Raw genomic sequence first — 15,000 nt, 5'->3', positions numbered from 1 at the left:
CGTTTGACTTTTGTTGAGTGTTTGGTGATTTTTACAATGCTGCTGCTGTTGTAACAAGGGTGGAGGAGGCTGAAACACCCGCTGGCTGAAACACCCTCCAAAGAATCAGATGAGAACAGGAAAAAGTCAGTGAGCATGGATTTTCCTCTCTGGGAGCGGTGATATACTGGGAAGGGACGTCTTCGGGGGGGGGAGAGCGAGAAACTATGACTGTTATGACTGTTACGCAAGCCTAACCTAACTCTCTGGCGTCACATATCTCTCTCACAAAACTTTTCCCTATTCATGTTAAAGTCATTATCTTGCTTGCCTTCCCTTGTACATCTTAAAATCACCAAACCACTTAAACGTCAGTTTGCCGGGCTCCCTCTCTTTCTCCTTGGCAGTGTTATGCAGACTCAGTGTAGGCAGAGACCCAGTGTAATCAGACTCGGTGTAATCAGACCCAGTGTGCTGTGAGAGAGACACCGCCTCTATACGTCCTGCTTCTATAGATCTTTCTCTGTGTGGACACGATGTTCCACAGCTGGGTCCGCCCTCAAGGCAGCAAGCTGGAACTTTTTTTTTCCCTCTCTCAATGACTTTGTTCACTCTCAAACTCTGCGGCTGTCAGGAACGCAATGGAAACAGGGAGGGATGGAGGGGCAGGAGGACGGTGGGATAGATAGACTGCGGCGTATTGTCTTGTCTCTAGGACTGTCTGTTACTGACAAGATAGGCTCTGTAGTAGATAGTGAATATCTGTGGCAGATAAGGCCATATTTACTGTCTCCACTGTCTTCCCTGTGGGTTAGGGTTAGGTTGTGTGTGTGTGTGACCCCCTGAGGGGGTCTCAATGAGAAGCTGGGGGTCTCAATGAGAAGCTGGCCTCGTCAATCATACTGGCGTGTCACAGTGGAATTGATCAGTCTCCCTGAGTCCCTCTCCTTTGTTAGCTAAACCGTACCACATCAACATGTTGGCGCCGTCATTTGACAGTATACTCTGGGGGAGGCCTAGTGTGTGTGTGTGTGTGTGTGTGTGTGTGTGTGTGTGTGTGTGTGCGTGTGTGTGTGTGTGTGTGCGTGTGTGTGTGTCTGTCTGTGTGTGTGTGTGTGTGTGTGTGTGTGTGTGTGTGTGCGTGCACTGAGAGGGGGGGGTTTCAATGAGAAACAGACCACCATTAAATCCTCTGCAAACAAAAACAAGACAGGGGCGGGTGGGAAACAAAACACAAAGGCGTCCCACAGCGCATACTGGCAGCAGATCGGGCTGAAACACTGAGAGAAAGGCATTTCAACCTCCACGGTTACTGGGTGCAACCGAATTGGTATGCGTGTGTGTGTGTGTGGCAGATGGGCACATTCTCAGCAGGTTTGCGCTCCCTACACTCCCTACACTTTTACGCATGATTTCCCAGAGCGCACCCACCTCCTGTCCTGCTGTCAGAGCTGCTCTGTGTCCATAGCTGCAGGGTGCACCTTGGCGAGATAGCTTATTATTATTTCAATCACGATTGCCTATCATAGACCCTGGATACAGGCTATAGGGGTAGAGCCCCCCCCACCCCCCTTAGCTGCTCGTGAGCTTAGAATGATAAGGTTCTATCTCTGTTTAGGGCAGTTCAGAGATATTGAGCTTCAAAGTTTTTACATTCCATTATGTTCTGTGAGATGGAACCTTTGTATTTTATGAATTACTAACTCAAAAATGTCAACATTTTAAAAATAACACCACACAAGCATTAATAAACACCTAATGGATCAGATTATGTAAAAAACTCAATTTTGACAAAAATGGAGATAGAACCTTATAATTCTAACGTCACGCTGTGTCTACAGCTGCAGGGTGCACCTTGGCGAGATAGCTTATTATTATTTCAATCACGATTGACCCTGGATAGGCCTACAGGCTATAGGGGTAGAGCCCCCCCCCCCCCCCCTAAGGGGGGCTTAGCTGCTGTTTTATGGAGCCCTGTTTCCGCACTTTCTGCTGAATCAGAAAGACTAGACGTGATTAACACGTTGTTTAACTACCCTTTCATCTGATCCCAACATGCAATTAAGGACACACACACACACACACACACACACACACGAGGGGAGCGCGTCATAAAACCCTCAGCCACAGGTATAACAGACTCCACGCTGACAGCGGGATCTCTCTGTTCTTTACGAGTTTACGTGGCCATAAGGTTTTCATTAGAAAAAGATCCGACGCCAAATCGTCAACAAAAACAGCTCTATGTCGTGACGTTAGAATTATAAGGTTCTATCTCCATTTCTGTCAAAATTGAGTTTTTTACATAATCTGATCCATTAGGTGTTTATTAATGCCTGTGTGGTGTTATTTTAAAAATGTTGACATTTTTGAGTTAGTAATTTATAAAATACAAAGGTTCCATCTCACAAAACATCATGGAATGTCAAAACTTTGACGCTCAATATCTCTGAACGACCCTAAACGGAGATAGAACCTTATCATTCTAAACGGAGATAGAACCTTATAATTCTAAACGGAGATAGAACCTTCTCTTTCTAAACGGAGATAGAACCTTATCATTCTAAACGGAGATAGAACCTTATCATTCTAAACGGAGATAGAACCTTATCATTCTAAACGGAGATAGAACCTTATAATTCTAAACGGAGATAGAACCTTATCATTCTAAACTCACCATGTGCCGGTAGCGTACTCCCCCCCCCCCCTCAAGTAACAACAAACAATAACTCGAACTTCAAAAACTTCTGGCACAGTTACGCTACAGTATTGGATATAGTTTGTCCGTAAAAAAAAACAAAAAAGTTGTAACTTGCGTCTCTCTCACCAGACAGCGATGCGCTCCTTCGGGTAGTCCAGCCTGTCGATGCAGCCCAGGTAGTGCGGGAGGCTGTGCGCCGAGTTACGAGCCAGAATGGCGATCAGGACTTTGGGCATCAACAGCGAAGACTCCGGGAGGACCGGGTCCTGCACCAGAGTCACCAGGTCCGACGTCCCGCCCGGGACCAGAGCCACCATCAGCGCGCAGAACAGCCCGACTCCCAGGGCTCCGACCGCCGGCATCATTCCCAGATAACACCCGTTATCCCAACCTGAGCTCCGCCTGCGACTGAATAGGAGAGTGAGCGAGAAAGGAGGAGGGGAGAGAGGGAGGTAGGAGGAGGGGAGAGAGGGAGGTAGGGAGGTAGGAAGGAAAGGAAAGGGGGGAAAGGCTAGAGGAGGGGGAGTGAGTGAGAGAGAGGAGAGGGAGAGAGAAAGAGAGGGAGAGGGGGAGTGAGGGAGTGAGAGAGAGAGAGAGGGAGAGGGGGAAAAGGGTTACCTCTGTAGAGTTTAGCTACCTCCTCCCCCAAATGTTTTCTACTGCTGTCCTTCCAGCAATAAATGTCCTTCTCTCTCTCTGTGAGCAGGAACAAGGGGAGGAGAGGGGTTGGTATAACTGTTACAGAACAGGGAATAATGTAATGAATGTGTGTTCATAAAGAAGAGGCGGCACTAACGTGTCCTACAAGGACTGAATTTCAAAATGTAAGTCGGGTAACTTTATTGATGTCAAGCAGCTAACAATGTGTGTTGTGAAATGGATTGGACTGTGTGGAATGTAACCTATATAACCATGAATGACAATCTGTTATGTAGGACTAGATGTTGATATCCCTCGATAGATACATACTTAAGGCACCGATGAGACTCTGTGGTGTTCAAATGAGCGATGGCATCCTTTGGGTTGTCAAGTGGGCGCCCTCCTTCATGAATGTTTCGCTGATAAGCCCACGACACCTCCAGAGGGTTCAGCAGTGAATCCCAGCGTCCCAGGTTCACTCCCTAGATGCGATCAGCTCATTTGAACGCCCGGGTCGAGTCCTTTCTCTTCATCCACAGCCACTGGCTCCCCTTTTCAGCAGCCCTGGAGAGGTCCTTGATTGCCTGCCGGTGGGTCTTCCCTCGCACTCCCATCTCCCTGAGTAGCCTGGATGTTGAGGTGGCTACGAACCCTCTGCAGCCTACTTCCACTGGGCGTACCTTCGCTGTCCAGCCTTGTTGTTGGGCATCTGCTGCGAGTTCAGTGTACCTCAGCCTCTTCCGCTCGTAGGCCTCCTCCACTGCACCCTCCCAGGGCACAGTGAGCTCGATGATGTAAACGAGCTTGAGCGAGGCTGACCACAGCACAAGGTCTGGTCGCAGGTTGGTGGCTGCAATCTCAGCTGGGAAGCAGAGTTTCTTGTCCAAGTCTGCCAGCAGCTTCCAGTCCCGTGCTCTGCCCAGCTGCCCAGTGTCTGGTCTTATGGTGGTGAGGCTGACCCTCGCCCTCCCGAACAAATGGTGCTGGCTGCCACCGGGATGACGGGGGAGGAAGGGCGTTCACACTTGTCCGTTGACTTTCCAGCACTGCTGCAAGACACCTTAGCACCTGGTCGTGCCGCCAGGTGTAACGGCCTTGGGTGAGGCTGGTCTTGCATCCCACTAAGATGTGCTTCAGTGTTGCTGGACTTTGACATAGAGGGCACGTGGGGTCTTCGCCATACCACTGGCTTAGGTTTGCAGGAGAAGGCAGGACATCGTAGGCAGCCCTGATGGTGAAGCTCGCTCTGAATGCCTCCATCTCCCACATATCTTTCCAGGAGATCTTCCTCTTTTCCACTCCTTCCCATGCCATCCACTGCCCTTGCTTTGCCTGCGCCACAGCTTGTGCGCGCCTTCCTGCTTCCTCTTCCCGACGTACCTCCTGGACCACCAGCTTGCGTCTCTGAGATGGATTGGCCTTGCTCCAGGCCGGTGTACTAATCCCGAGGCCAAGACCACTCCTCCCCTCCTGCACTCGGCCCACAATGTCCCTGTGTCTGAGTGCTGCCTTTGCCTGCTCAGTTGCAGCCAATGGGGTCCACTTCCTCCCAGTGGCCAGGATGGGGGCAGCTTGGGCTACAAATGGATCATTCGAATCCAGAAGCATCATCTCCAGTCTGACTTTGGCACACTTGTACTCCTCTGTCAGACTGGAAATGGGCAGGTGTAACATCCCTTTGCCGTAGAGCCCAATGCTGCTGAGGCACCTGGGAAGGCCAAGCCACTTCCTTGCATATGAGTTGACCAGTCTCTCCAGCTTTTCCACCTTTGAGAGAGGAACTTCATAGAGGGTTAGTGGCCACAGGAGACGTGGAAGTAGTCCATACTGCATGCACCAGAGCTTCAGCTTGCCAGGAAGCAGGGTTCTGTCGATGTTCTCCAGGCCGCTGGCTACCTCCTTCCTGAGCTGCTCTACTTGCTCTTTATCTTTGAGGGAGGCATCATACCAACGACCTAGGCTCTTCACAGGCTTCTCGGAGACCGTTGGAATGGGTTATTTGCCAATGTGGAAGCGGTGGTCTGACAGCTTCCCCTTGACAATGGAGATGCTTCTGGACTTGCTCGGTTTGATCTTCATGCGAGCCAACTCAATGTTTTCCTGGAGCTTTCTTAGTAGCCGTACTGTGCAAGCCTTGGTCGTGGTGAGTGTTGTGAGGTCATCCATGTAGGCTCTGATCTGCGGCAGCCTCAGCCCAGGTCTTATTCGCTGTGAAGTAAGTAGAAACAAGAATGTACTAGATAACATGTGTTAAGTCTTTTCCCAATGCCCAAACTGTATTCCATAATGCTAAAGTAATTGCATAAATGTGTAACTCCTCTTGCATGTAATGTCCAATATTCATTATTGGCATGCAACTTGGCTGTCATCTGCCTAAATATGTTCAAGTCAAGACTAAAAACCCATCTTTTTAATATTGCCTTTAATTTACTAAATAATTAAATTATGATTATATAATGATTGGAGCACTTTGAGCTGCAACGTTTGCAGGAAAAGCGCTATACAAATAAAAAGTTATTATTATTATTATTATTATTATTATTATTATCAGCATCCCCTCCTGTTTTCTCTTTTGCTCATGTATGGTAAGTACATAATGTCTGTTACCAAACCCGCCCCCCTCCCCTCCTCTCTTCCCCTCCATTCCCCTACTTCCTCATTCTCTCTATTTTTCCCTTCTGTTTCCATCCCTCCTCTGTTATGACTGCTTCTTGGACGCTGCAACTCTCTGAGTACCATGAAGTTATCAATGACATCATTAGCTTCCAGCTGCAGACAGACAGACAGACAGACAGGATGACACCCACTGCCACCACCGGCTCACCCACTGCCAGCCAGCCAGAGTTAAATCCTGTGTTTATTTTCCTAAAGAGCACACCCACCTGTTAGAGCTTCTCGTCTGCATGGACGTAATGAGTGTACTTTTGCTCTGTTGTTGGATGGAGAGAGAGAGAGAGAGAGAGAGAGAGACAGAGAGAGAGAGGGAGAGAGATAGACAGAGGGAGAGAGAGAGGGTGGGAGAGAGAGAGAGAGAGAGAGAGAGAGAGAGGGAGGGAGAGAGAGAGAGAGAGAGGGAGAGATAGAGAGAGGGAGAGAGATAGAGAGAGAGAGAAAGAGAGAGAGACAGAGAGACAGAGAGAGAGACAGAGAGAGAGGGAGGGAGAGAGAGAGAGAGATAGAGAAAGAGAGAGAGAGAGAGAGAGGCCTGACATGGAGGGAAGTATAATATCAGTGTGCAGTCAAGCAGGGTCCAAGCTATCCCCCTAGCTCCCTCTAGTGCTCAGTGGTGGAACCCTCTGTGAGACTAGTATAAACAGTTTGATATTAAATAACCTCAGATTTACTCATAACCCGGGACTTCTTGTCCTGTAGTCTGAAAAAGGGCGGCTGTGTTTCTAAACATAGATAACATTAAATCTGGAGTTATTGTGTGACATGACCATGAGTTACATTTTAACATGATCTCTGCACTTGAATATCTTTTCCCTGTGCCCTGTGTGTGTGTCCCCTCTCTACTCTCTGTGGCTCGTTGCCTGAATGTTTCGCATGACCCGGTTTGGACTGGACCTTCTTCTAGCTGTATAATGGAAATGCCATGCCATCTTCTCTCTGTACCCCAAGCGCTTGCCTTGTAATTGTGGTCGCATACTTTTACATAGTGATTTGTCTTTGTAAACCGTTTGTAAAAAGAGCTGCATATTATGACGTATGGAGCTTCACTGTGTCATTTGCCTTCTGTTTGGGATAAATGCATGCCCCGTCTCAGCTTGAAAGGAAGCTAATTTGAACTATAGTTCTCAGTGTTGCCAAGCTTATGATGTTTGAAAACTGTGGTCAAACACATTCCGAAGATGCATAGATTTGGATGCACCCGAAATAGCAGGGTAAATCCATAATTTGGCTTTCTAATGGATGGTTAGTTCCTATGGTGAAAATGGCTCATATTTCTGCACACACCATATTGCAACACACCAGTTTTGTGCCCATTTTATTTATACACAACAATTCATACCTTAAATGCAATCCAGTAAAAAAGCCAAGAGCAAGAAGATTAGAAACAAAAGAGAAACAAACTAAATGAACAAACCTAAGCACCAGGCAGCAGTCTCTACTCTACACACAAGTGTGTGAAAGTGATTTCTATCGACACGCCTTGTCTGTGATTATCATAGCAATGAGCTGGGTTATATAAGTGTTGAGGGCCGCTGGCCTGCCTGCCTCTCACTGTGATGTAGTACCACTAGAGCTGCCCGTGTGAGGGAAGTGATTATACACACGTGTGTGCTGGTGTGTGTGTGTGTGTGTGTGTGTGTGTGCATGTGTGTGTGTGTGTGTGAGTGTGTGTGTGCATGCTTGCGTGAGAGTGTGTGTGTGTGCGTGTGTGTGCACGTGCGTGTGTGCGTGCGTGTGTGTGTGCACGTGCGTGTGTGTATGCACGTGCGTGTGTGTGTGTGTGTGTGCGCGTGCGTGCGTAGCAAATTTAATGTAGAAGTAGGACACCTCATATAGAACCGGTCATTCTGAAGGCTATGAATGGAAGACATACTAGACCAAGATCAATATCTTTTCAATTCCACAGTGGAAATGTGTCATACTGATGTTGACAATAAAGAAGTGTGTGTATTTTGATGTGCTGAGGGTTTGAGGATAGTTTAGAAATAAGGTACATGTCCATCCACTGTTGGCTGCTCTCAGAATAGATACTCTACATGGCCAAAAGAATGTGGTCACCAGAACATCTCCCCCACATGTGCTTGTTGAACATCTCATTCCAAAACCATGGGCATTAATATGGCGTTGAAGCTCCCTGTGCTGCTATAACAGCCTCCCCCTCCACTCTTCTGGAAATGCTTTCCACTAGATTTTGGAACATGGTTGCAGGGACTGGGATTGGCTCCCATTCAGCCACAAGAGAATTAGTGAGGTTGGGCACTGATGTTGGGCGAGAAGGCCTGGCTCACAGGGACTGACTCACAGGGACTGGCTCACAGGGACGGCCTCACAAGTCGGCGTTCACAGTCGGCGTTCATCCCCAAGGTGTTTGATGGGGTTGAGGTCAGAGCTCTGTGTGCAGACCAGTCAAGTTCTTCCACACCAAATTCGGCAAACCACGTCATTATGGACCTCACTTTGTGTGTGGGGGGTTTTGTCATGCTGAAACAGATGAAACAGTTGCCACAAAGTTGGAAGCGTACAATTCTATAGAATCTCATTGTATGCTGTAGCATTAAGATTTCCCTTCACTGGAATTAAGGGGCCTAGCCCAAACCATGACAAACAGTCCTAGACCATAATTCATAATAATGTCCACATACTTTTGTCTATGTAGTGTACAAACTAGGAACTTCTACTGGAACATCAGGCGAGCAGGCCGGCCAGCAGAGGGGGCTCCCGCTGTATCCGTTCCATCAAGGAGAGCAGGAAGGAGAGGCTCCACACCTCCCACCCCCACCCCCACCCCCACCCCCACCGCCTACTGGGCACTCAGCCACAGATGGTCTGACGGTGGGCTCCACGGGGTCAAAGGGCACTGAAGGAGAGAGTCCTAGACACAAGTGACCTGTCAGTCACAGCCTCCTGTAGTCCTCCCAGGGGCCGAGCTATTATGTCATCAGCTCATCAAAGGCACATCTTCACAAAACCTGACAGAAGCCTCGTCAGAGGCATTTTCATAGTACTACAGGAGCATCTTAACGAGACGCTTCTCCTGTTCCATAAAATGTCTACAGTAAATGTAATGTACTGTACATTAGGTAGTTAATGTAAATGTAATTAGGTAGTAAATGTAGACGGTAATAAATGTATCAAATGTAGGTAGTAAATGTAATGTAAATGTAAATGTATCGTGGGCAGGATTAGGGGGGATTATGGAGGCTGAGGTGAGTTCCCTCCCTACAATCAATGTAAAGCACTAGCTTCATGAATGCAAATGTCATCCATTATATCTGTATGGCTCCGACTATGATTTGAAGAGTGTCTTGTTAATCCAATGCATCATGCTTCAGCAGCCTCCTGGGGCTTTACATACAAATAGAAAAATGGAGAGAGAGAGAGAGAGAGAGAGAGAGAGAGAGAGAGAGCTGCAGAGGGAAGCACAGCTGCTGAATATGGACAGAGATGGAGAGAGAGATGGAGAGGGAGAGGGAGAGGGAGAGGGAGAGGGAGAGGGAGAGGGAGAGGCAGCCAGCCAGTGGAACAGGGAAGGAGTTGGAGGGAGATGGACATGGGGAGTGATGAAGTGGGAAACCCAGCTACTGACCTGGGAAAGAGTCTGGAGGGAGGAGGGAAGGATAGACAGAGGCTACGGAACAGGGAGAGGAGAAGAGAGAAACACCCACGGCTACAGGGGAGAGACAGCTAGAGAGAGAGACAGCCAGACAGAGAGACTGCCAGAGAGAGAGACAGCTAGAGGGAGACACCTAGATGGAGAGACAGCTAGAGAGAGAGAGAGACAGCTAGATGGAGCGACACCTAGAGGGAGGGACGGACAGAGGGAGAGACAGCTAGATGGAGAGACAGCTAGAGAGAGAGACAGCTAGATGTAGAGACAACTAGATGTAGAGATAGCTAGAGAGCGAGACAGCTAGATGTAGAGACACCTAGAGAGAGAGACACATAGAGAGAGAGACAGATAGAGAGAGAGACACCTAGAGAGAGACAGCTCAAGAGAGAGAGAGACAGCGAGAGAGAGAGACAGCGAGAGAGAGAGACACCTAGAGAGAGAGACAGCTAGAGGGAAAGACAGCTAAGGGGAGAGACGGACAGAGGGAGAGACAGACAGGTACCGAGCGCTGGGCAGGGGTGTGTGATAGTTGGACGAAGGGAGTAAGACGGAGGAGTGGAGGCGAACCGGGAGCTGCTGGATCGAGTTAAGAAGAGTAATGGAGGAGTGAAGTCATGCTGGTTGGCAGTGCAGAGTGTTCAGGAGGCTGAGCCAACCGTCTCAGGGGAATAGGAGGGCTAGCCAATGGAGGCAGGGGTTGGAACCTCTGAGCAGCTGTCAATCATCATCAAGCCCCCTCCCTCTCTTCTTCACTGGGCACTGCTCCATCATGTCCACTGCTAGGGTCTCTTCTGTGACACACAGAACAAGTGTGGCTCTTCATCAACGCGCGCACACACACACACACGTAGACGTACACACACATGCTCATCAACTACTCGCTACCGTTGTGAAGCTCGTGGAGCTGTGTGTCTGTTGTTCCCTCGACAGTAGCTAATGAGGGGTGGTGCTTCACTCTGCTGTGTGAGGTGGGGGTTAAAAGATGTAGCAGCCAAACTGCGAGAACAAGCTGTACCCTAATGAGGGCTCTCTCACGAGGGAGGGAGGGGGGTTTATTGGGACTTACCTCATAGTGGAAAGAACATTGTCTTGCCCATATTCCTGTCTGGGGTTAACGGGCAACATCCGTCTCTCTCTCTCTCTCTCTCTCTCTCACACTCACACACACACACACACACTCTCACTCTCTCCCTCCTTCTCACACACACACACACTCTCACTCTCTCCCTCCCTCCCTCCCTCACACACACACTCGCACTCTCTCCCTCCCTCACACACACACACACTCTCCCTCCCTCCCTCTCTCTCTCTCTCACACACACATACACACTCTCTCTCTCTCCCTCCCTCCCTCTCTCTCACACACAAACACACACACACTCTCTCCCCCTCCCTCCCTCTCTCTCTCACACACACACACACACTCTCCCCCTCCCTCTCTCTCACACACACACACACTCTTCATTTCTCGTTCTCTGTGGGAGAGTTTGGCTGTGAGAAGAACTCGCCCACAGGGACTCTTTCTCTCTCTGCTGCTGTACAGTGGCTGCTGATTGTAACCTCATGTGCCCTGTGTGTGTGTGTGTGTGTGTGTGTTAAATGGGGGGCAGCAGCAGTGTTCTCCAGCGCCCCCCCAGTGTGTGAAGTAGGCACAGGCACAGCAGCGTTATGGTGGAACGGCTCCAGATTACAGACTCCACTGGTGTGTTGCTTTCCTAATTACATAAAGATCAGATCCACCCAACCACACTGACTCCAGGCAAACTGCGGGCAAATCTGTTGACACCCCATTCCCATATAAGTGCACGCTGCATCTCAGTGTGCTATTATGCAACTTTGATCCCTAAGTACCACACTGTATGAGGCGTGTTATTTGAGAAGACTTAGGAGATCCTCCAATCTAACATGTTAAAAACAGATCCAGTTGTAGACAGAACCAGTTGTACATATCTGCATATCTATATCCAGTACAAACCAGGGGAGGCTAGTGGAGGTAGAAACCAGAGGACAGGCTCACTGTCAGCCTACATTAACCCTACATTACAATGAGGCCATCCCATGCATTTACAATTCTCCCTCCACCAGCCTCCCCTTGTGCAAACAGCATCAAGATTCCATCCTTCCCTCACATTGGACTGGTTGTTTACTAAAACCGTGAGAACCGGTATGGAGTTCTTACATTCTACCACCAGGGGGCATAAAACATCAGCCTTGACCACAAGTGGTGGCTACTCTCTATTTCTGTAAGCAAAAAAAAAACTGCCCTGGGATTGGGGAATGACCAAAGGAAAAATAGAACTGACTCCTCAACCAAAGGGTGATGTCAGCATGACAGTACTTTCCAATCTTAGCTATAAAAACACAGACACACACACACTCACACACACACACACACACACACACACACACAAAACACACACGTTATAAACAGCTCCCGTGTTTTTATTTTTAATAGAAAAACAAAAGGTATTGAAAATGAAAAAAAAAAGGAAACAAAAAAGGAAGAATCCAGTAATGATGATGACAGAAGCACGATCAGGGCTGTGTCTCCAAGGCAACCCCACCTCTTTTCCTTTAACCTCAGCCCATGAAAGAGTGTGTGTGTGTGTGTGTGTGTGTGAGAGAGAGAGAGAAAGAGAGAGTGTGTGTAGTGTGTAAACAGAAGAGAGCATGACTCCACTCTGCCAGTAAGTAAGCTTCGAGGCTGCAGAGTGTGAGAGGCTGATCTCACCACGCAGGGACAGAGAGAGGAACACTGCAGGTGCACGTTAAGTTCAACAGACACACCCGGCGCTCCCACAGTCACCCAGACCCCCACTATCATATCAATATCACATCCTATTAACATACTTACATAACGCTCTGCTAATGAAATGACGGGGATACAATAACATCCGTGTGTGTGTGTGTGTGTGTGCGCACGTACGCGAGCTGCGTGTCTGTGTGTGTGTATGTGTGTGTACGTGGCGTGTGTCCGTGTGAGCTGCATGTGTGTATGCATGAGCTATGTGTGTGTGTGTGTGTGTCTGCGTGCGTATGTGTGAACTGCATGTGTGTGTGTCTGTGTGTGTGTTTCACATGTCGAGGGTCTGATATATTAGTGTTGAGGATGTTTAAGAGGACGGGTTGTGTAGAGACACAGGAACTCTGACCTATACAGATTTAGCCTGGGGGGGGGGGGGGGGTGATGCAATATGATAGAAGCCACATTTTAAAAAAGCCAAAACAAAACATAAAAAAAGAAGAACAAAACGAACTGGTTGAACATAATAAAAAAGGTCCTTCAAAAGGCAGGAGTTCAGAGCTTCAAAATAACCCACTCACTCCCTTCTTCTTCTCGCTCTCTTATTAAAATATCTGGATTTTCTCTTTTTCACCCTCTCCCTCCCCAACCGTCTCCCTCCCCAACCCCTCCCTCCCTCTCTCAGTCCCCCAGCAGTAGGTAGACCTCTAGTCCTCTAGGAGGCGATGGAGAGGGCTGGTGAGGGGGGTGATGAAAGTGCTACCACCGCCCCCCCCCTCCCCCCCAGCCCCCTTCCATCTCCATCCACATCTCGGCTCCCCTCAGACGATCCAAGCCCCAGGAGGGTAGAGGCAACAGGGGGTGTACGCCCCCCTCCTCTCCCACCTCCATAATGCCAGTTCCTCCATGTTAGTCTGTTCCTCCATGTTGTTGTAGTGTTGAGCGGGAGGGACCGGGTTGGGGGGGGGGAGGAGGCACAGTACTGGGGGGTTGGAGTAGTTGGGGTAGATGCGGGTAGGGGGGGCAGGGGGGAGGGGTCTCTCCATAGTCCTGCAAAAGGGGCAGGCAGGCCCCCCCCCCTGGCCTGGCTGTAGCGAGTCCAACATGTCCGTGTCTGTTCGTCTCGCCCTCTCTCCCTCCAGTGGTCCACTCAAGGTGCCCGAAAGGGCGAGGGGCAACAGTCTCTGAGGGGAGGGGGCTCTCATTCTCCGTCACACGCACGCACACAGACGCAGACACACACACACATACGCACGCGCACACATGCACACGCACACAGAATCACATACGAAAGCGTAGCCTATCACGCACGCACACAAACACTGCCTCAGTTGTCTCACTCACACTCACACGTACACATACACGTACACACGTACACACACACACACTGGGAGGCTCTCTGTAGGGGTTGTCTGGGGCCTCTGTGCTATGTCCCGTCCTCCTCCTCCTCTTCCTCTGAACAGTAGTCCTGTCCCTGCGGACACACAGACGAGAAGAGAGGGATGAGACAGAGAAAGAAAGAGAGAAAGAGAGAGAGAGAGAGGGAGAGAAAACAGACAATAGATTCCCCAATATAAGAGATGGAAGGGACAGATTAAAAACTTAAATTGTTTTTGTTAATGGTTGAGGCTCATAGGCAGAGTTGTGCCTTTATGTCCCAATCAAGATGGAGCCTGACTACTTCCTGCCAGCGCTGGCCTATGACATCTCCAAAGCCCAGAGGACCCTGTCTCTTTAAATGTTCATTCCCAGATGCTTAAGTCCCACCCACTCTCCCCCACAACGCCCCCCCTCCCTCCCTCCCCCCCCCCCCTCACCTTCTCAATCTTCTCATCCAGCATCCTGAAGAACTCCTGCTGGCTCTCTGACGTGTGGATACTGAGAGAGACGGGGGAGAGAGACAGAGAGAGAGAGAGAGAGAGAAAGTGAGAGAGTGAGACAGTGAGAACAACGAAGCGAGAGGAAGTAAGAGGGGGAGGAGGGAGAAGGGAGGCAACAAACACACCACTAGAATTTTCCATTACACCCCCCGCACGGAGGAGAGACAGACACACACACACACACACACACACAGAGGGAGAGACACACACACACCCTCCACAGAGGAGAGGGAGGGAGAGAGAGAGAGACACGCACACACACGGAGGGAGAGAGAGACACGCACACACACACAGAGGGAGAGAGAGAGAAAGAGATACACACACACACAACTCCTAACTCCTACACCCCCGCTTCATTGAGAACCTTAGTGCTCGTGGAGGAATTTGAATAATCATTTTATAGAGCGTTAGCGCCACAGTGTTCTAATCCGGCGACGGCTAAACTAAACAGAGATCCTAGCGCCCGTATGCTAATCCACGGCTACCGCCATAAACAAAGCCAGGACACCGAGCCGTAAACACACACACACACACACACACACACACACACACACACACACACACACACATACACCAGCATTCAGCTCCATTAACATACTCATCTCCTCTCACCTCTTTAAACCAATAAAACAGCACAATGTTTATCATTAAGTAATAACACATGTGGGCACACACACACACACACACACAGGAGTGCGGGGACACACACACACACACACACACACACACACTACTCACTTTGTCTTGTTAGAGTTGGCTCCAGACGCGTCTTTGT

The 15,000-nt window shown here is 49.3% G+C and overlaps 2 protein-coding genes across 2 annotated transcripts in view; both read right to left on the bottom strand.

Moving 5' to 3' along the window:
* colgalt2b (collagen beta(1-O)galactosyltransferase 2b) overlaps nucleotides 1–3,045 on the bottom strand; it is a gene marked incomplete at both ends in the record, with an annotated part of 28,706 nt that extends 25,661 nt beyond the window's left edge. The window contains one exon of the mRNA XM_080536078.1: nucleotides 2,807–3,045. Coding sequence (XP_080392204.1) covers nucleotides 2,807–3,045 — 239 coding nt within the window. The remainder of the gene's footprint in view (nucleotides 1–2,806) is intronic.
* Nucleotides 3,046–13,151: 10,106 nt separating this feature from the next.
* Nucleotides 13,152–15,000, bottom strand: part of LOC308161547 (uncharacterized protein C1orf21 homolog) — a 21,658-nt gene continuing 19,809 nt past the window's right edge. Inside the window, exons 4-6 of the mRNA XM_080535571.1 lie at nucleotides 14,964–15,000; nucleotides 14,163–14,223; nucleotides 13,152–13,819 (exon numbers count right to left, since the gene is read on the bottom strand). The exon at nucleotides 14,964–15,000 is cut by the window's right edge and continues 34 nt beyond it. Coding sequence (XP_080391697.1) covers nucleotides 13,772–13,819; nucleotides 14,163–14,223; nucleotides 14,964–15,000 — 146 coding nt within the window. The 3' untranslated portion in view covers nucleotides 13,152–13,771. The remainder of the gene's footprint in view (nucleotides 13,820–14,162; nucleotides 14,224–14,963) is intronic.

This window comes from Nansenia antarctica, assembly GCF_963989245.1.
Source record: "Nansenia antarctica genome assembly, chromosome: 7".
Taxonomy (NCBI): Eukaryota; Metazoa; Chordata; class Actinopteri; order Argentiniformes; family Microstomatidae; genus Nansenia; species Nansenia antarctica.
This window is presented reverse-complemented; position numbering and strand designations above follow the sequence as displayed.